Source organism: Notolepis coatsorum (genome assembly GCF_963971535.1).
Source record: "Notolepis coatsorum genome assembly, chromosome: 13".
Classification (NCBI taxonomy): Eukaryota; Metazoa; Chordata; class Actinopteri; order Aulopiformes; family Paralepididae; genus Notolepis; species Notolepis coatsorum.
The window spans coordinates 53,724,572-53,746,443 of NC_140177.1; the positions used below are offsets into that span (position 1 = coordinate 53,724,572).

Sequence of the window (21,872 nt, forward strand, 5' to 3'; positions counted from 1 at the left end):
CTTACATCAAGGAACCCGGATCATCAACAAATCAATCTTAACTATATTCACAGGACATACTTGACTCCTATAAGACTGTGCCGAATGGGGCTCAAACAAGATTCCAAATGCACCCAATGTACAAATGGGGACGAAGGGACATTTATGCACATGTATTGGGACTGCTCACCAGTTAAGGCATTCTGGAAAGATGTGACCCAACAAATATCAAAACTCGTATCTTGGAATATACCTGTACACCCCTCGGTATTGCTGTTGAATGATGTTTTTGAGTTTGCAGTGAATCCACAGCTAAAGAGATTGGTTTTATCGGGTATCACAGTAGCCAAAAAGCTGATCGCATCACGCTGGTTTCAACCGGAAAAAATGTGCCGTAAAGTTTGGTTTCTTACATATCTCGATGTAATTTACCATGAAATATCTACAGCAAGAATTCTGGGTCTCAATGAATCCAAAATGTCAATGTGGTTAGAAGTGGTGGAGAGAATAAAAGCTAGCTTATAATGGTAGTGTCTGGTTAGGTGCGAGGGATAGTGGAGGTACTTCTCAAGGTGGGGTCCGGGAGGGGGGGTTTCGAGCTGAGCATATGTATGTAGGGTTTTTTTTAGATAACAGGTATTATGGGTATATCTTATATAAAACAACTAACCAAAATGTGATCTCATTGGATGTGCCCTGACAATTAATGCTTGTATATCTTATCGTGTGTTGTCATGTTTGTTTATATGTTTGTTTTAAAAAAGAATAAAAAAATAAAATACAAAAGAAAATGCGAGACAGAATCAACTGTCTGATTGATTATGCAGCTGATCAGCCCTATGCACTTGAAATCAGATATCACCTCAAATGCTGGTTGAAATATGTGCGTAATTACCAGAAAATGAGTAAAGATGACAAACTCCCACACATGCACAATGTCACTCTCCGTGAGGCTCAGACTATCTTCTTTGACCACATCAGAACAGTTATCTTTGAGGAACATGAGCTAAGATCACTGCAGAGTCTCCTCCAAGACTACAACTCTACAATTTCTCGGTATGGATTCCCAACATCCGGGGTCAAGTCATCCTACATCAAAGACATCCTGACCCGGGAGTTTGAGAGCAAGATCGGCTTCCACTCCCGCCCTCAGAGGAGCCATAGCGATCTAGTCTATGACACGTCTGGGGGTAGTTCATATGTCGAAGCAGCACGCTCCTCCATCGGTGTCAGCAGTGAGCAACTGGTACGTAATGTGGCTGAGCGGCTCAGGGATGACATCAAGTCAGTCAAACTTGTCCCATGGCCACCGAGGGTCGAGGAGCTAGAAGAGGAGGAAGAGCTTTCGCCTCTCATGGTGCAGCTGCTATCTGCTTTGCGGGGGAAGAAGGGGGTAGATCTGACTCCAAGCACACACTCTCACCTCTCTCATAACACAGTACGTCATAAAGCGACCCACCACTACCGCCATCAATGCCACTGTCACCCTTCATGGGATGACTCGAAACAAGGAGCTTGTTGACTCTTACTGGGCTGGGCATGGGGATAAGCTACCAGAATGTGCTTCTCCTGCGTGATGTCTGGACCATGCATGACCTTGAGCGGTGTTCGTGTGTCCTGGCGGGATCGCTGAGGGAGAACCAAGCATCAGTATCATTGACAATGACGACTTTCTCAATGACACCTTGACAGGAGGGGGTACTGCACACCGCTGTAACTGGATGTTTCTGCAACGTCTAGAATGTCTTGTACAGGACTATGAGGCAAACATCCAGGTTGAGCATGCGTGCATAAAAGATGCCAAGATTGTGTCGCAGGCACTGACTGAGAAGGTGTCTGAGATGCAGGCAGTTATGCCATATAGGACCATCAAGCGTGGTGAGCCTCCCATCCGCCCTAAGCCCACTATGTTTAAGTACAGAGCCTCAGCGCAAGCGGAGTATTATTCATGCCCTTACTCGTGCAGATACAAATGGTGATTGTCCTGCTGCAGTTGAGCATACTATCCCTTCATACAATGGGTTTCACGCTGGCTTGAATATGGAGCAGAGGAAGAGCAAGGCTTATTTTCTTTTTTTTTAAACTTTATTTTTTTACTGTTCATCGCTTTTTTCTGGTCAAGCATGACCGACAGAAACAGGTTGAATGGGATATAGAGTAGGGGAAGACACTGAGAAAATACGGCGAGTCCGGGAATCGAACTTGTGTAACCCAGATCCGTGACGAGCACGGTTGTCCCAGACGCCGAAATAGCGCCGAGATACGCGGTGAGCTACTGGAGCTCCCCGAGCAAGGCTTATTTTCATACATCTTACAATCAACCACCCAACAAGTCAGTTGTGAATGACATCATGGAGAAGCTGTCTACCATCATCGCCACTAAGCACATGCCCTTCGCCTTCTTAGTGGGAGATCATCCTGTGTACGTCCTCATCACTCTGCTCAAGGCTGAGAACCCAAACAAGTACCATGGCATTGTACCCTTTCTTGGTCCCTTCCATACACAGTGTATGATGATGAACGCCATCTACAAGCGCTACAAGGGGAGTGAGCTAGGAGATGTACTCGTGGCAGGAGGAGTTATTGCAGAGGGCTCTGTCGACCGTGCACTGAAAGGCAAGCATTACAAGAGGGGGCTGCGTTGCTTGAGGCTCGTCTATGAGGCACTCATGAGTCAGCTGGTAAAGGGGAGGCTCATGCCCAACCTAGCTGATGAGACAAGGGAGAACCTTGAGATTCTGAGCGATATGAGTCTCTCCCAAGAACCCCGTGCAGCTGCGCATGCGGCACTGGAGGATGATACTGACCTCGAGAGCCTCATCACCAATTTATTCACCCAGGTGGAGGCCAGTGACATGGCGGACTACTGGAGGGACTTCCTGTCTATGACAGATGCACTAATGCAGAATGTGCATGCAGTACATATCTGCAACTGGGATGAGTATGTCAGCTCTCTGCGTGCCATGCTGCCATGGATGGTAGTGTATGACAACAATAGGTATGGAAGGTGGCTGCCTGACTTCTGGGCAATGCTGACAGCTCTCCCTGCTGATCAGGTCGCCTTCCTTCGTACTGACTTCACTCAGTCCATCACAGGAAACCCCTACTCCAACATGGCCTGGGACATGTGGATCGAGTGTACAATGAACAAGGGCAGCTAAATGAAGTCTGGCTGGCTCTCCATCCTCCAGAATGAGAAGCAGCTGCTGGTGCACTCCAGAAATGTAAACAATTTGGCCAAGATCCGGGTGGCTCACAATGCCCTGGCCAAAAAATAAAAAGCCAAGAGGAAGCACATAGAATGTGGTTAGAAAAGGATGAAAGAAGATGAGCAGCGCGTGCAGGACCTGGTTGCATGCATGCATGAGTTTGATTCCTTCCCATTTGATCCAGCCTCACCCACCCTCCGCACCCTACAGTCAGCCATGCCTGCCTCCGATGAACTCATTGCGGACTTCAACTCAGCCCATGCTGTGGGAGAGGAGAAGTTGACCAGCTTCTTGCGAGACCGGGTGTTCAGTAAGAAAACCTCCCTCCATGCACCCGTCCCTCTGAGCAAACGCTTCTTGACATTTGCCAAGCGGCCCTGCATGGAGAAGCCCGGGGAGGAACTCAAAGCAAGAGCTGCTGAGATGGAGCGGAGTGCTCTCAAGGCAGTGATCGACCTGGTTGAGGTCAGTCAACTTGTGAATCTCTCCGAGTTGCTGGAACATCGTGTTGTCGAGGAATGTGTGGCCTTATTCAACTCCAACGGCACATATAGGAAGACACAGAAGAGCAAGCTCATTCAGAAGCTCTCTCTCCAATCTGTAGATCTGCAAGAACCCTACACCGTTCTTGTCGACATGGGCATGATCTGGAGGATGGCAACCCCATCAACAGACACAAGATGGCACCCCATACAAGTGGTTGGACTATGTCCACAAGGTATAATCCATCATCCTTGCCCACCATGGTGATGCTGACCGTATTTTCTGTGTAAATGACCCGTACGACGCAGCATACTCAACTAAAGATGATGAGCGAGAAGGTAAGGTACATGTCCCCAACACCTACATGAAGCTGGGCGACCCCTTCCCCTCTGCCAGAGAGTTCAAAACACTGCTGTGTAGCGTCAGCAACAAGGAGCAGCTACAAAATGTTATATGCAGCTATCTGACTGACCTTGTTGCACAGGGTGTAGATACAGAGATCATCTACTCTGTTGGCTCCCACTGCACCAACTTGTCAACCCAGCAACCAATGCAGAACTACAGCTTTGACCAATCTGAGGCTGACACCATCCTCTTCTCAGCTTACACAGTTCTACGTGAATCAGGCTACAGTGGCCCTGTTGTCATTGATGCAGCCGACACCGATGCCTATGTCACGGCAGCGGTCATCTCTCAACAGCTGCCCGGTATGCTCTGTATCAAGAGAAAGCAGGACACAGTCTTCTGCCGTGGCCTGGTTACTGAGGAGATGGCAGATTGTATTGTGCAGCTACACTGTATTACAGGCTGTGATGCCAACTCAGGCTTCTATGGCAAGGGTAAGTCGTCGGTGTATGACAAGGTGGCAAAGAACCCTATGGCACGACGGCTGCTCTCGCGGTGTGGAGATAGCCTTGACCTTGAGGAGGAGGTGGTAGAGGAGCTGTTCGAGTTCACGCGACATGTTATTTATGGCGACAAGAAGAGTAGCACCATGGCTGAGGCCCGTGCCACAAAGTGGAAGAGAATGAAGAACAAATCATTCATCCATCTCCCTCCAGATGCAGATAGCCTACGCCAACACTGCCTCCGTACCAACTACTTGGCCCATCTAGTGCGCCACCCCTCCCTGAAGCGACATCCTTCACCACTCGAACATGGCTGAGCTGGTGGGTGGTCGCTGTCGCCCTGTCCGCCACACACAACATGCTCTCCCAACACATCTACCTGCACCAGGGCCAGCTGAAGAAAGTGAGGAAGAGGAGAGTGAGGAGGATGATGATGAGAAGAGAGATGATGTATGGAGGAGGAGGGGTGATTCATTGGAATCTGATGATTCAGAATCTAGTGAGGCAGAATGCTCTGATTCGGACTGATCATGACATGTTTAAAGTGGTTTCATTGTTAAACTGTTCAAGTTACAGCTATTTAAGAGAGCGTATTTTTAAGTATAATTAGTTATCTTGTCATACTGTACATTCATAAATTATTTTGCTGAGATCCTTATGAAGGTAGTTTGTTTAAAGTACAGCAGTACCATGGTAAAATTGGTTTTGACATTAAAAGTTACATTTTCGCTCTACTATCTATCTAGGTCGTCCTCGGACGGGCCCTCCATCGGTGCTTCCAGTCATCCCGATCCTCCATGCATCTGGCTAGCTCGTTGGTGCTTTCTGTTCCCGCATCTCTCCCGAGTACGTCCACGTAGGTTAACGTGGGACGTCCTCGTGATCGATGCCCGTGTGTTGGTTCCCACAGCACAAGTTTGCTGGTTGGCATCTCATGGTGTCTCTGGCAGTGACCTGCCAGCCTCATTCTCCTGACTGCCACTTTATCGCTCACCTTTAGCACCCCCCCATACAAGTTTGCATTAGTGACATGCTCATCCCTGTTGATGTTGAGCACCACACGCATCATTCTGGTGTAGCTGTAGCACCCATCCAAGGACTTCTGCAGGGTGGGCTTCAAGGTCCAGCATTCACTGCCATACAAAAGGACAGACTCAACTGTTGCATGAAAGAAGTTGAGCTTGATTTGACGGGGGAGGTTGGATTTCCACACACTGGTCATGCCGTTCAGAGCCCTCCACGCAAGTGCCTTCCTCACTTCCTCACATGGTGCAGGCCCGACTACATCTTCTGTCAAAGATGATGTCGTAGTCAGAGTGCCAGAACCCCCTGCTATTCTCACGGCTAATGTCAATGGTCGTAGCACAAGCTAACAGCTAACTCTAGGCTAACTGATAGCATCAAACTAACGTTCCCAGCCGAGCGCAGCCGGCAGCTAACGTCGTAGCTAAACAGCTAACTGGCTAACAGTTAGCTAACCCGGCTATCGCTAACCATTAGCTAACGCAGAAGCAAGCTATGCGGCTACCACTGAAAAACTACAACATGAGAAAAGCAATACAGGTGCTGACACCAGGCCACACACCGTTAGCTACTAGTACTACAACAGCTAGTCGGCCAGTTTGGCTCCAGAGAGAGAGAGAGAGATATCCACGGCGGGAATAGAATAGAGTGCATTAAAAACTCACCAAACCTCCAAGAGGATGGAGACAACCGCGTGGAGTTGACGAAGTTCATCTGCCGAACGACCATCCTCTTCATCTTGGCATAACAATGCTGCACGCGCTGTCTCTAGGTTAGCTAACGCTAGTTAGCCTTTAGCTAAGCTAGCTACTAGCCGACATCATCATGGCTATATCCCGACTGAACCACACTTAATATTATAACGTAGCTAAAGCTAACTAGCTGTCCCTAGGCCTGTTGCAATAAGCAATAAATCTATTTATCGCGCAATAATGAAAATGAATGCAATGATTTTGACGGGCGCAATTAATTGCTATTTGCGTGTTTGTTTTAATGAGGCGGGAACCAGTACCTCTCTGTGTGGGGAGGCGGGCCGCTGACGTTACTACAGAGTACAGCACGGGAGCTCCTGTGAGCACCATGCGTATGTTGGGCAGTAGCAACGCTACATAGCTTAACTACAGATTGCAGAATGGGTACAGTACAGTACAGCTCAATACATACAATTGTTAAGGGGATGCAGACCAGAGAAAGACTTTCGTCATAAATGTCATGAATTGAAAATGGGGGACCCTGATGTAAACAAGACGAAACTCTTTCTCTGGTCTGCATCCCCTTAACAATTGTGTGTATTGAGCCGTACTGTATTGTACCCATTCTGCAATCTGTTAATTAAAATGTTCAATCAATCAGTATATATTTGTTATTTATTTTTGCTTAACAAGCATAATTTAATGTTGCCCAGTTGTGGCCTGTTGAGGGGCAATACATATCAAAAGTTCCAAAACATCTATTCTGTTTGTATTTGTATGATCCACTATATAAACATAGTAATTATAATATCTACATACATGGCATTTGATTGGAGGCTAGTCTCACTTTGTCCCACAGCAACATTAAAATAGTTTAGATTTGTGTATGTTGTTTATGTAAAAAATAAAATCTTGTAAGTAACGCAATAGTTACTTTTATAATTTGTAACTGAGTAAGTAATTTAGTTACTTTTTGGAAGAAGTAACTGTAACTAGTTACTTTTTTAAAGTAACTTGCCCAACACTGGTTAGGACTATGGCGGGGTGTCGTCTCGATCTCCTTGATGGTGGCCATCTTGGATTTCTGGGTCAAATTGATGTCATAGAGTCAAACTGATGTCAGAATTGGAATTGTCATGGTTGACTTACACAAAAAAGTGTATTCATACATGATTCTAGGTGCTCTGGATCAAAAGTAAATTTTTCAAGATGGAGTCAGCAGGTATTTTGGATTTGGCCATCTGACAAAAAATGCCGGGATTTTTGGGAGGGACACAGGGGCTAAATATTTTATAAAAAGGTCCATAGAAGTCAAATCAATCATCAAAACATCTTAGCCAGAGAATGGTCAAGAATTTTGGTTCTTGACCCAACTAACTAGTTTTTATGTTCTTCTACACTGTAGCGCCTTGAGATTTGTTCCACAAATATAAAGCGCCCCTACAAATCGAATATATTATTATTATTATGTGCTGCTTACAACAGGACGACAGGATTCAGGTAAAAAATCTGTGAAAATAGGTAACAGTGAAAATGCTTTTCAGTCTTAAATACATTTTTTTTTATTTAAATAAAAACGAAAAAGCAGTTGCACGATAACAAATAAAGAAAACGTTAGAAAAGCAGAAAACCTCCCAGCTGGTGAGAAAATGACTGCGAGATGCCAGGTTGCAAAGAGCTTCTCAAAATTAGCGACTGAATCAGCCAATAATCCGATACTTGAAGGGGGAGGTGGTTCTAGCTTCTAGGGGAGCGGCAGATTCTAATCAGGTTGCTTACCTCACATTCTGGCATCCCAATGAAGTGACAGGCCTGGAAGGCTGACACAGCCTGGGGTAGGGCAGAGGGATCCGCCATACCTGACCAAGAGACACAGGTCAGACTGACTCAATCAATACCTTTTATTACATATTTCAAACATATACATATTTCTTAGTCCAACCCCCCCCCCCCCCCCCCCCCCCCTATTAATATTTCATTATTATATTACATCGAGTATGGTTCTGATGGCCCGGTCTGACAGGCTCATATCAACAGCCGAAGGCCAAAAGGGGTGAGAATGCCGAAGCCTCTGGGTCATGCTGGGCTTGCATTACTGTGAGGAACATGATCATAGGACTACTTTTTCTGCCAGGTTTTTAAATAAGTAGCGTTAAGCATATAAGGCTTTATTTGCATAGTACCGTTCAATACAGTCAATAACAAAGTGCTTCCCCAAACTCTAACATAAAAGAAACATAACAGAAACTAAGTCTCTCTCTCTCTCGAAATATTAGTGTGATAACAGATCAATTTATTTCCACATACCCACGTCCTCACTGGCGAAGCGCACCAGCCTGCGGGCCACATACAGAGGGTCCTCCCCTCCCTCCAACATGCGACCCAACCAGTAGAGGGAGGCGTTCTCATGGGAGCCCCTCATGGACTTATGCAGTGCCGAGATACTGTTGTAGTGCTCTTCACCTTTATGTGACAAAAACACACATGTTATCATTACAATCCAACCAATTAAAATTTGAGGCAAAATTCTAATATTCCAGATGTTAGGAGATCATTGTCTCTGGCCACAGGGGCCAAGTTGCCTATTAGATTAGATTACATTCAAATGTAATTCAGTACAACAAAAATAAGTTCATCCAACCAGAGTGCAGTTAAGTGCAATAGTAATATACAATGTACAGGTGATTAAACTGGGTATGACATATATAAATGAGTACTACTGAGTGAGATTTGTAATATTAATATGTACAGTGATGCAGGTATAAAGCCAGTATGGTAGTAGTCATACTGGCCAGCAGCGTAACTAGTAAGAGTAGGTAATAATATATAAAAGGATTATGTTAAACCCAGATTCGGCTCAAACAAGGGACTAAACACGTTTCGCAATTATGCCACATCAATGTGGAACGCCCTACCCAAAGCTGTAAAGGAATGTGAATCACTACCCACTTTCAAAAACACTCTAAAAAAACACCTACGGGAGACTGCAATTCGAAACTGGCCCCTGTAAATGTCCTAACACAATCCCCTCCAATGTACAGTAAATTACCAAGTATGGTCTTGTCAATATTCCAATGTACAGTTTTGTTTGTACAGTTGTACAGTGTCCCCCACCCACCCCTCCTACCCAACCTCCCCCCCCCCACTCCTACCCCCCCCCCCCCCCCCCCCCCCCCACCCAACCACCTCCAGTGTACAGTCCCCCCCCCCCCAATCCAATGTACAGTTTCTATGTCAAATGTATATACTTTTTTTTCTGGACTCTTTTTGTATCACAAACAGTACTGTATTTGCAAATCTGGTATGTCATAAATATATAGATGTAGCAGTACTGTCTATCTGTATGTCATGTATGTCATATATGTTACGATGAATTGAAAATGGGGGACCCTGATGTAAACAAGACGAAAGTCTTTCTCTGGTCTGCATCCCCTTAACAATTGTCTGTATTGAGCTGTACTGTACTGTACCCATTCTGCAATCTGTTAATAAAGTTTTCAATCAATCAATCAATCAATCAATCAATCAATCAATCAATGTGCAGGTATGTGCAGACAGATGTGGATAGATATCTATACGGTAAGAATTAAAAAAATATGTATATATATATATATATACAGTATATATACAGCATTATTGTACATGCTATCATACAGTTATATGGGTTAGGGGTGCCCCGGTGGCACACCACGTTAAGACTAATAAAAGGTCTGATGGGAAAAAGATGGGTCACTCTCCTGGTGTCATCATCTCATTTTTGCGGTTTCTAACCCTTCACTCTTGACATCCAGCCCCGTCATGCACACCGCTGTGCCATCAGTCAAGCTGAGGGCAGGCTTCAGCGCCACAGTGGCCAGGGAACAGTAAAGCTCCACTTTGAGGGACAGCTGAGGGTTACATAATATAGGGACAGTCAGTCGAGGAGGACTGTTGTTAGCGTCTCTGCCGGGATGCCAGCGGTCCATGGCAGGGTGTGTGCGTTGATGAGTGCCCCTAGAAGTACTATTGTGTTTCTGACATACCTCTCTCTACGGATCCACAGCCCATCCTATAGTCACAGATATATATATATATATATTAGTGGTGGGACTCGATTAAACATTTTAATCGAATTAATTCGAGACTCTATAGTTAATTAATCAAAATTAATCACATTTTAATCGCATATCAATATTTGATGCGAAAAGCAATTTTTTTTCAATTCAAATGAATTTTGGTATAAGAGTGAATCAATGAATATACATTATACATACGTTTAAGCAGCAAAATCCTGTATTAGCTACTACACAGACCAACAGATCAATGCAATTTTTAACAACGTGCAGCAATTTTAGGAATAATATATATAGCGCAAAGGACCTTTTGTAAACTCAAGCACTTTCGAGGTAAAAGTAAAACGCAGTACTTTCAAGTACATTCCAGAACAGTTTTGATCATTAAAAAAAAGAAAAAAAAATCTTGATTGATCTCAACTTCTTATTTTAATTTTTTTTATGAACAAACCAGACTAAGACATTTGCGATTTATTATACTTTATACTTTGAAAGGTAACATTCTTACACAAGAAAAATCATCATGCGATTAAATGCATTTTTTTTTTAACTTTTAATTCTTTCTGTAGTTAATCGAAATGAATGCGATAAAGTCCCAGCCCTAATATATATATATATATATATAATTATATCAAAATGATTAAATCTTGATTAATCGTATAATTTTCCATAGTTAACTGTGATTAATCGCATATTAACTGCATTTTTATCTGTTCAAAATGTACCTTAAAAGGGATATTTTTCAAATGTTTAATACTCTTATCAACATGGGAGTTGACAGATATGCTTGCCTTATGCAATGTATGTTTATTAAATTAAATAAATAACCAAAAAGACAGATATTTTACGCAGAAATGTTTGTCTGAAGAAGTCTTTTTTTTCTTGATATATGAACCAGTGACTGAATGTATATTGTATATTTGTATATTACAATACAGAAAATAAATGACTAAATACATATATATGTACAAAGCTAAAAGAAGAAAACCTTCAAAAGAAGGGACCGCACACTCCTCAGGACTGATTTAGCTTTTTATTTGTTTGGTGCACAACGCGTTTCGCTTCCGCTTCCTCAGGTGCTACATATACTATATATTTACGTTAATACACATTTGCGTTAAGGCGTTATTAATGTGCTACTTTTGACAGCCCTAATATATATATATATATATATATATATATATATATATATATATATATATATATATATATATATATATATATGTGGAGGGGTGTGGTTTAGGCGTTTGCTGCTGAGGAAGTGTCAGGAGTGACTCACAAGGAGAGGGTAGCACCCTACAATATATAAAGTATATATAGCATGAGAAATTAGACTCTGCATCCAATAATATAGATTTCTAAGTCCAGTTTTCTAGGTTTTGAATGTGTTGTTTTGTCCCCGTATTGTGTACCAATTTAAACAGAGTCAGTTTTTAATCGTGAAGTGTAACAACAATAATACTTGCAGTGAACTGGTGTACAAATATTTAAAGATAAAAGTATAAGAATCGTGATGCATTTGAATTGCTTGAATCAAACCGTAGCTCTAATAATTGTAATCGAATCGAGTCTCTGGTGAGTCGTCCCGCCCCTTAGTGCTTGATGTTGATCTCTAAATCACAACTAGCTATCGAGTTAAAAATCCAGATGGTATTATTATTTTGAAATCTCCAAGATGATATTTATGATGCGTCATTACGACTTAAAATACATTTGTCTTTTAATAACAAGTCTGTAGATGACATGGAGGTCCTATCTGCTCCATGGATCCGCCGTGCGTGACAGCGTTCCATTAGCAGACAGTTGTCCTCTAATCTAAAGCACCATCTCATTTGTCACTGGCACGGAGTCTCTTTCCAAATGATATACGGCCCCTTTACGTACAGGACCAAATCCTGACGCATTAGTGTGTTGACATAGCTATTCTGGACTATTCCCAGAGCTATTCTCCCCCCGGGGGCTTCAGTACCCCAAAAGTGACACGCACAATGCAGCCCTATCATTGTTCCACATAGTAACCCCTGCTCCAGCTGGCACACACTAAATCATGGTCCACCGGGCAGGGGCGTCCCTCGGTCTCTCTGGCGGGCCGGCAGAGTCGCCTCTGGGCCCTCAGGATTCCCACACGACCTGTTTGAGACCAAAGCTGTCTACCACCCATCCTTCATCATGGATAAGTATACGTTTTGCAGGTGGAATGCAGAGCCTTTTTAACATGGGTAACGTTATGTAAGAGGTAGGGACATTTAGGACAATGTTTGGGTCACTGATTGTCCAGCTGCTGTATCTTCTATCTTTGATTGGCCACTCATTTTAGTAACGACTTTACATCCAAGCCGGTTAGATTATGCCCCAAGTAATCACAGTGAAACCAAATTTAGTAGCCGATTACTAGTTACAAACTAACTTGTAGTTAGTAAGCCTCTAGTGTGAACATTACAACCTGAATCATGATATCATTTACACATACTGTAGCTGGTGCAACCCAGTGCTGAGCAATGTACTCACCATACTAACATCGCCCAAGAGATAATAACATCATATTGGGTCAACTTTGGGTGGGTCCATAGTTACATGATAGCACTGTGTTTTCACGAGTACGAGGACCAATCTTTCATTCCAGAATTTTAGCTGAAGGAGCCCTGAGCTAATGTATTGTGGTTAATCATTTGACGGTAAATGTTACCTAGTGAATAAGTAACACTTGTATTAATAAGTAATACAGTATCTAGGGCTGCCTCCTCTCTCCTCTTTAATTGGTCCTTTTGGTCTTAGTCGATTAGGCATTCTTTATTTAATTTTTTTTATTATCTCCCCCCCCCCCCCCCCCCCCCCCCCTTTTTTCCGATTTTTCTCCCATCCCACTGTTAGTCGTTATGCCAATTCCCAACCCCCTTCCTGGTTGTTGCGCACCCCCCCCTACTGTTGGTCCGGGAGGCCGGAGACTATCACATGCTTTCCTCCGACACATGTGCAGCCAGCCAGCCTGGCAGCGCAGACTCTCACTGGGAGAGTGTAACGTGTGGAAGGTCACACTACCTCCCTGCAGATCCTTCCCTCGCTGTGCAGGCGCCCCGACCGAACTGTAGGAGTCGCTGTTTACAACGACCAGGACCCACCCACCAGCTTTCCCACCCCTAACACTGCCAATTGTGTTAGTATGAGCGACCAGCCAAGCTGGTAGCAACGCAGAGAGCTGGGCTCGAACCCAGCGTCTCCTGCGTTGGTGGAGAGTCCCTTGCCCACTACACCACCTAGCCGCCCGATTAGGCATTCTTAATGGGGACATATTGTAGTGCTTTTCAACAAGTTCATATGTTGTGGTCTTTAACCCTTTCACTACCACACTACCAAAGGGTTAACCCCTTCACTGCAACACGACAAATGGTTAACCCTTTCACAACCACACTACAGAAGGTTAACCGTCTGTAGTGTGGTAGTGAAAGGGTTAACCTTCTGTTGTGTGGTAGTGAAAGGGTTAAGGTCCCCTTAAACATGTATTTTTCTGCTGAAAGAAAACACTCAAGATTATGCTTTCTAGCAGCCTCTATACCCCCGATTCCACCTGTGTAATCTGTTTCAGTCCTGTGTGTGCCGACTCAGAGTGAGCTGCTTTTATCCTACAAAATACGATAATTATTGTACATCTAGCAATAGTGCACAAGCCTGTACTGTTGAAAGAAATTCAGATAAAATATGACTAAAGATCCAGCAATAGCATATCAAACTTACGATTAAAAATGTTGTCAGGAACATATTTTAGGTTAAACTTTAGGTAGAAAAGAGAAGATTTACGAGTGAGCTGCCATTTTGTACAGGCGCATTTATCTCTTCACACGCACACGTTATTAACTACGGCGATTGTGGCTGCAATTTTGAGTAACTCGTTTCAAGAGGGAGGGTTCTTGTCATAGCTGAACTGCAGAAATGGCACTATGTACATACATTTCTCAGTGTTGAGACAACCCTTCATTCTGTAGAAACAATGCAAGACACAGGACAAGGCCATTTTCACAAGGACCCCTATAATCTTTTTTCTTTCATGCTGAATGAGTAATTAAATCAACCTATCGATTAATCTACAGTGTCCCATCACCATTAATTTAGCCGACGTGAGGACAGCCCTACAAACATAGTACAGTGTTGAGTCAGCGGGTAAGAGTCAATTAGCGCCAAGCCTGACTTCCTGCAACTAAAGCGAAGACAAACTGAAAGACTATATGTGTGTGTTTTGGAATTTGGAGAGGCGCCAAGGAAAGTTATATGGAGGTCAGTGACCCAACAAACGTCACAATCAGCTCACTGTCAGACAAGACACCTCTGAAACACAGCAAAACTATTCACACCGTCTGTTCATCTCGTCTGGCTACTTGGGGGGAATGTTTCTTGTGGGGCAGCTGCAGAAAACCAACAAAGCCACCAATTAGCAGACATAATAGAACCATCATCGATTCTTTATACAAGGTCCAGATGGCTCGGAGAAAAATAAGTCCTCAAGGACAGCCTGAAATGTGCAGGCCCTACCCATTGGCAGTGACTACAGGCGCCTAGAACTGCCTTCGGGGTATTTATTTTCCGGATAATATGATAGCGTTGAGCATTCCAGCAGGGGGGGGGGGCTCCTAGGATCTGTGGAAATTCACAGTGTTCATGGTGTTTCACGGTTTGAGGATACTGTACCAATATGAGATTCTCAGAGGAATTAGTTTGTTTTCAAGAGCTGGGATGGTGTTTACTGGCATATCATTTAATCCTAAATGCAACAATGAATGCTTCAAGCTCTTCTTCTCTATCAACTAGTATTAAACACATTTAACATCGGATTACAATGTATTCAATTTGGTGACTGTACAGTACTGTACATTTCCCCTGTATGTTTTATTGTGCTGCATGTCAGAATAACATAATATGCCCTATTCATTTGTAAAATCTCATCTCATATCATGTCACGTCTAATTTAATCTCATGTCATCGTACCTCATGTCATCTCTTATCATCTAATCTCATCTCATGTCATCTCTTATCATCGAATCTCATCTCATGTCATCTCTTATCATCTAATCTCATCTCATGTCACCTCTTATAGTCTAATCTCATGTCACGTCGTCTCATTGTACATCACCTCATGGACTAAGTGATAGAGTCACCACTGGGGGCCTACCTGCTTTGTCATAGAGGATGTGGGACCTCTGAAGACCCTCCTTGACATGATCCTCCTGCACCACTATGTCCTTGGCAGAACCGCCCGGTGCCGCGTGGTCGGGTCGGGCTGAACCCACCCTGGCCTGAACAGCCAGCTGGAGACCGTTGAGTCCTGTCCGGGCGTCGCCGTCACACAGGTGGGCTATGGTGTCCAGAGCTTTCTGCTCGATGTAGACCTTCGGTCTGGGGTGGGATGGGGAACACAGTAGGAAGAGCAATGTTTCTGTGTTTCACTACACACATGAGTGCATGCTTACAAACTGTCCGTCTGCAACACTACTATCACCGACATCTAAGAAGGGAGATCCCCCCTTAAATGGCCCTTCTAAGGTTTCTCTCCTCCACACTGCCTGTGGTGCATTTTTCCCTATCGTTAGGTTTTAGTGAGTTTTTCCTTATCTTCGCGTGGGGTATGTCTGGGAGTGTTTGCATTCATTAATTTATTTGCATTTATTTTAAATTTGTTGGACCTTATGGTGTTCTTGTTTTGTTCTTGACTTATTGTGATGTTTCTTCTTGACTTGTTTAAAGAAGACGTGTCCGGCCCATGGGGACATTAACGTGTGTTGTCGGGCCTTACAAATACAAAGGTTAGGCACCGGCCACACCCACGTGTTTGTCCATCTACGTCCGTTTTTCATTCTTTCTCAATGAAGGGTGTCTGTTTGTTGGACAGTGCTGATGATGTGCGTCTGTTTTGATGAACAGGATGAACATTTTGGAGCTGGAACAGGTTAGTTTAGCAAAAGCTGTTGTTTCTGTTGTTTCCGAATTATGTTGGGTTCTAATTAAAAAAGTAGAATAATGTGATGTTGTCAAAACAGCCACGTCTGGGCAAAATAGCCCATATCTTGGTATTGTGCTTTGATTAAATCTTTTTAGTTTTTGTCTGATGTGTGGGTTTATGGGAGGGGCTGCTACTGCTGGCCACACCTGGGACACTGCCAAGAGAGGTCTGGAGGAATAATAATATATAGTAAATAATACAAGTATAATAAGTTGCTAAACTCCAACCCCAACAAAGTGCAATACCAAACAGGGCTTATTTGCCTAAAGGTCGCTGTTTGACAGCAATACAGATTCCACCTTTGTGATGAATATGTGTACTCCATCAAGTAGTCAATGACACACTTGCATGCTATTAAACTACACATCTCAGAAATCGCATTAGCAAAGCAGTCCACTAATGAGCACACATCAGCCTTCTCGTACTACACCAACGAGGGCGCCGACTCTAGGCTGCCATCTCAGATAACCACTTACTAGCAGAGGTCCAGTAGTGACACCAGAGATGCACTGATGAAGCCTGCTCAGATACACTTGGCATACGCCCCATCCTTCATCCTCGTTTCAAATCGGTCCCTGCTGACCACCACCTCCCCAGAGGAGGTCACTGTTTTTAGACGCTCAGAACCCCAGGTATGGTGAGAAAAACTAGACCCAAGCAAGACTCTCTACAATTACGCCCCGGCAGCATCTGTATTCACAACTCCCCCTGAACCCATACTGACGCCATTCCAGCACTTCAACACACCATTCTCTCTGGCCTAACGTGCTTCATTGTGTCTGAGAGTAAAGGTTTTGAATGAGTATGAACAAGATACAAAAATAAGGCCTACGTGACGCGTACTCTGGGTGTCAACCTCAGGGTTTACAAGACAACTTAAATACTTGAGTGATGAGGAGCTTCATGAATCTCGCTACAACACATTTAGATTTAGTAACACATATAGATAGATCTATAGATAGATACAGTATGATATATTGTGATCCAGCAACACAAACATCACATGTTAATCAAGCATTTTGGATTCTAGTCACAAACCCTTTCAACTAAAATGAGGCTGAGCGTGCAATTTCATTATTAAGCTCTGCTTAACACTTGAATGAAAAACTTAAAGCACCATTATTTCAATCTGGACAAAAGACAAACAAAGCAAAACCAGCATTCTGAACTGCCTACTTGTTTTACGGTATCTGTGATTTGAATCAACATGTACATGATTGCACCGAGATCACTGCCTTTTGATTATTCCATCAATGTATCGCTCCACCCCCCAATGAAAGGTCTGACCACTGCGACACGTTACTTAGAGTAGATTCATTTCATATAATTTACATTTACATTTAAGTATGCCCAGAAACCGTTGCAAACTACACAGAAATGTAGTTAACAGTAAAATACAACAGTGTTTCCATCAGATACCAGTTTTTCCCCAAGTGTATCAGCAGGTTACATGTAAGGGATTTTAATTTACTTATTAGGCTTATTCTTGATTCGTCACTCCCAAATAAACCTGCCCCAACGACAGAGATATATACACACGTCACAGCGGCCCACATGGCAAATACAAACTTAATCCCTTACAAACAAAAAATAACACTTGTGCAGTCAGCATGAGTTTACTTTTCACCATGAAATCAATCTAGGGGAGCTGTTTTTATACTGTAGGTCTTGGACTTGGCCAACAACATCGTTGTAGGCGATGGAGAGAACAGGCTGTTCCCCCACATGCGACGGCGAGGACAAGGATGCGGAAGGCTAACTAGGAATGAAAGTTGGGCGCGCTGCACATTTTCTTCTGGGCCCGACATTGATCCGTTAGCTAAGTAAGTAAACAGAGAAGCAGTGAACGTTGTTTTAATTAGAGCTCAAAGGTAAGGTTTAGTAACATGATAACCGTAAAGAAGGAAGGCTCGTCACGTCACTGTGCAGCATGTGAACGCACATCGGTGCCAAGTGTTTTTCAGTTCGGCCGTCATCGAGTTGAATGGGATCAGCCATCTCCTCGTTTATGACCCGACGACCGTTATTACCTCGGATGTCAGAATCATCTGCAATTTGTTGCATTGTTAACTAGCTAACGTTTGATATAATGCTTGATGTACAGTATATTTCCTCAGATAGCTTGTATATTTTGATTATTTTATATATAGGCTTCAATAGAACTGGCACCAAAGTCTGGCACCACGCAGAGCATAGAACGCTGAATGTGATGTCCCCTCCTTTTATAGTTTCCTAAATGATAACAAAGTTATTAATATTCTAACATTTCACCACTAAGCAGCTGATTCCACACCAATCAATAGTTGCTCGTCTTCGTTCCTAAATCACGCTTCATAAATTATCTCAAGACAAATCCAGCAAGTCAGCTATGTGACAACACAAAAAGTGAAACCCAGGCAAATCAACAACGTTCAGCCAACCTAACATAACCAGAGGCTCACACAAACTATCTTCAGCTATGTAATGTCTTTCTGCGCCAAACACGAGAATTCTCGTGTTTCAACCGTTTCAACCGATTTTCCCATTCTAAACACTCGCGCAGACCTTTGTGACTCATCTGAGACCTTGAAATTGCAATGACGATTGAATCCGTATATATATAACGTCTATCTTACCGAACCCCCATCCTAAAACATGCGTTTGTATGATCGCAGCATCGGAAAACGACCCTAATGTGAAAAACTGTATGATTCGTGTTCTGTGCCTTGCCTTTGTCTGTTTTTCTGCCGTCTATTTTATACATATTTTATGCCTGCACTTTTTTGTAAATGATGTGCTCATTTTATGCCAATTTTGTATACCTGTCTTTTTTGCTGCTGTGAAGCACTTTGAGCTGGAACAGCAGCACACTAACAAAAGGACAATACTTTTATTTTGCGTTATATTGTTATTTTCAGATATTTGCCCTAAAAGTACATACCCAAGTAAATGGAAGATTGCTCCACTTCTACAAGGTCCATTTGCATGTTCTTGGTATCTACCTAGGGACATCTATAGACCTCAGGGAATGTATTCCCAGTGTCAGAAATAGTGTATTTTTTTCCCATCTTTGATGGTGAATAACACCATGCTAACATTGACCAAAAGTGAAAGAATTTGCCACTGAGCTCATTCAGCACATTCTTGAGATCAAGTGTACTAAATATCTAAGCAAATGAACAATGATATTCAGATGATTTACAGTTTTTTTTGCCATCCGGACACATTCAATATGAAATATAAATATATTATGGCCAAGTGATACATCCAGAGAAAAATCCTCTTTCCAATGACAGAGTTAAATTTGGATTTAGTACCACCAGGCGCCCGATACAGGGCAGAAAAGACTGAATGAAATCTACTGTGAGTACAGTTACTTTTGTATAATGTCCATATCTCCGCCATTTTTTACTGGATTGAGACATGTTTTTTCCTAGACGTTCACAGAAAAGGTAAAGAAACAATATACGTTGTATTTTATGGCAATAACGTTCAGGTTTGTTCGACCAGTGAGATATAAACACGACATTCACGTCAATATTTGCAAGAAATTAAATGGTTGGCCTGTGATTGTCTGTGGCTGGTGTCAGCTAGGTAGTGTAGTTTTATGAAATTTAGACGTCCATCGAAACCCTGGGTCTCCTCTTTCTTAGGACTACAATGATTTAATGACGGCTTCCTGTCCTCGTGTCTAAATCATCCGGTTTCCGATGCAATACGCAGAGATTTTTATAAACTCATATTTCGCTAATAACTTAAAATCATTGCTAAACAAATGTAGTGCTGACAATATACACTTTGACTGCTGTTTTGATAGGGTTATTTCTTTACTCATGGCTACATTTGAAAAAGAAACACAACATCACTTAATACGGACTGTATTGATCTATTTGTGACGTGATATAAATCTCTGCCCGGGCTTAAGAGGTTAACAATATACTGATCTCCAGAGAAAACAAAGCGGCACACTAACAAACGGAGCACCAGAGAGAATGCAGTCGTAATGTTTCTTAATAGTATAAAGATCTGCAGGACTTGCTGTCAGGTGGCGTAGCGGAGATTGCGCTCGTCACCAATGCAAGAGGCTGCGGTCTCGACTGCCGGTCTCAGCATTGCCTTGGCTTGGGCTGATCGCTATACTAACTAGTTTGGCTGGGTTAGGGGGAGGGAAGCCGTGGGTGGGAAACTGGCGTTGTGGACAGCGACGCCTACAGGTCAGGTCTGGGCGCTCGCTCAGCGGAGGCAGGACTTGAGGAAGGCAGCGTGACCTCTCACGTGTTACACTTCACCAATAAGAGCCCTCGCTGCCAAGTGAGAAGAGAGCCACTGGCTGTCGCCGCACGTGTCGGAGGAAGCGCGCGGATACTTCAGGGTTCCCTTTTACCGACCAGTAGGAGAACATGCGCACAACAACCAGGTAGGGGGGGGGGGGGGGAATTGGCACAACGACTAAATTGGGACGGGGAGAAAACCAAGAAAAATCAGAGAAAGATAGATACAAAAAATAAAAGGCTGCAGGACTGTACAGGACTGGTAAGACACTGAGCTAAATTTAGACTTTTACCTGATGAAAATCACAGCTGTTTGCCATGACGTTTGGCGCCATGGGTTCATGCATACAAGATGAGTTATTAATGTTAACTATTGTCTGTCAGTTGCAAAAGGAATTGCAATTTGATGCTTGTTGAGTAGAGATGTGGTGAAATAATGACGATAAAACTGTGGATGATGGTTAATAGGCTGTAGACAGTATATTATGGGCTTATGATGGAAAAAAGGTTGTTCAAGAAGGGATCATTTAATATTACTTTGAAATAAATATGCCTTACATTAAATGTTATATCAACAGCTTACGTCAAGAGTCATGACAGCAGGGGGCAGTAGGTTTATTTGCATTTGTGAGAGAATGTGAATGAATTGAATGATAGGCATTGATGTTTAATTTTTTTCTTATTGCAATAATACTGAGGTGGATTATATATAGCCTATTTTCATTTATTTGCAAAAGCAGATATGTAAATGTTTTTTTCTGTATATATTTTTTCCAAACTGAATGCTGAACCTGAAAAAAATTTAAGGAGAAAGAAGGAAATATCCGTGGGGAAGCTGCACAAAGCCAGGACTACACACGTTTTTCCTTGTCTTGATCATATGAAGTAATACAGGCGAAGAGAGATTTGTACTTCAGTAGTTTAAAATGTAAACGTTTGTGTTTTGTGACCGGATGTGATGTAAAGTAGCCCATTCCGTGGTCTGTAGTCCTGAATGGATTGGAACAGGGAGAACTTTGTATGCATCTCATTCTCTCATGAACGTGATATCTCAGGAACGCCTTGAGAATTTCTGAAAATTGGGCAAAATGTTTGTAGGGGTGGGAATCACCAAAGGCCCGATACAATATTCTCATGATACTAGTCACAATACTGTAATATTGTGATATAATGTGATGTATTACCTTTTTTCCAACTGCAGACATCTATCTACGGTTGAGAGAGTGAACAATTTCAAGCACCTCGGAGTCCACATATCCGAGGACTTGAATGAATGAATGAAAACTTTATTTAACAGATTGCAGAATGGGTACAATACAGTACGGCTCAATACACACAATTGTTAAG

General features: G+C 43.0%; 1 protein-coding gene across 1 annotated transcript in view; it reads right to left on the minus strand.

Annotated features, from left to right (window-relative positions):
* The window catches only part of wrnip1 (WRN helicase interacting protein 1), a 50,116-nt gene that overhangs the window by 8,968 nt on the left and 19,276 nt on the right, over positions 1-21,872 (minus strand). The window contains exons 4-6 of the mRNA XM_084327546.1: positions 15,448-15,671; positions 8,542-8,697; positions 8,014-8,093 (exon numbers count right to left, since the gene is read on the minus strand). Of these exons, the coding sequence (XP_084183672.1) occupies positions 8,014-8,093; positions 8,542-8,697; positions 15,448-15,671 (460 nt within the window). The remainder of the gene's footprint in view (positions 1-8,013; positions 8,094-8,541; positions 8,698-15,447; positions 15,672-21,872) is intronic.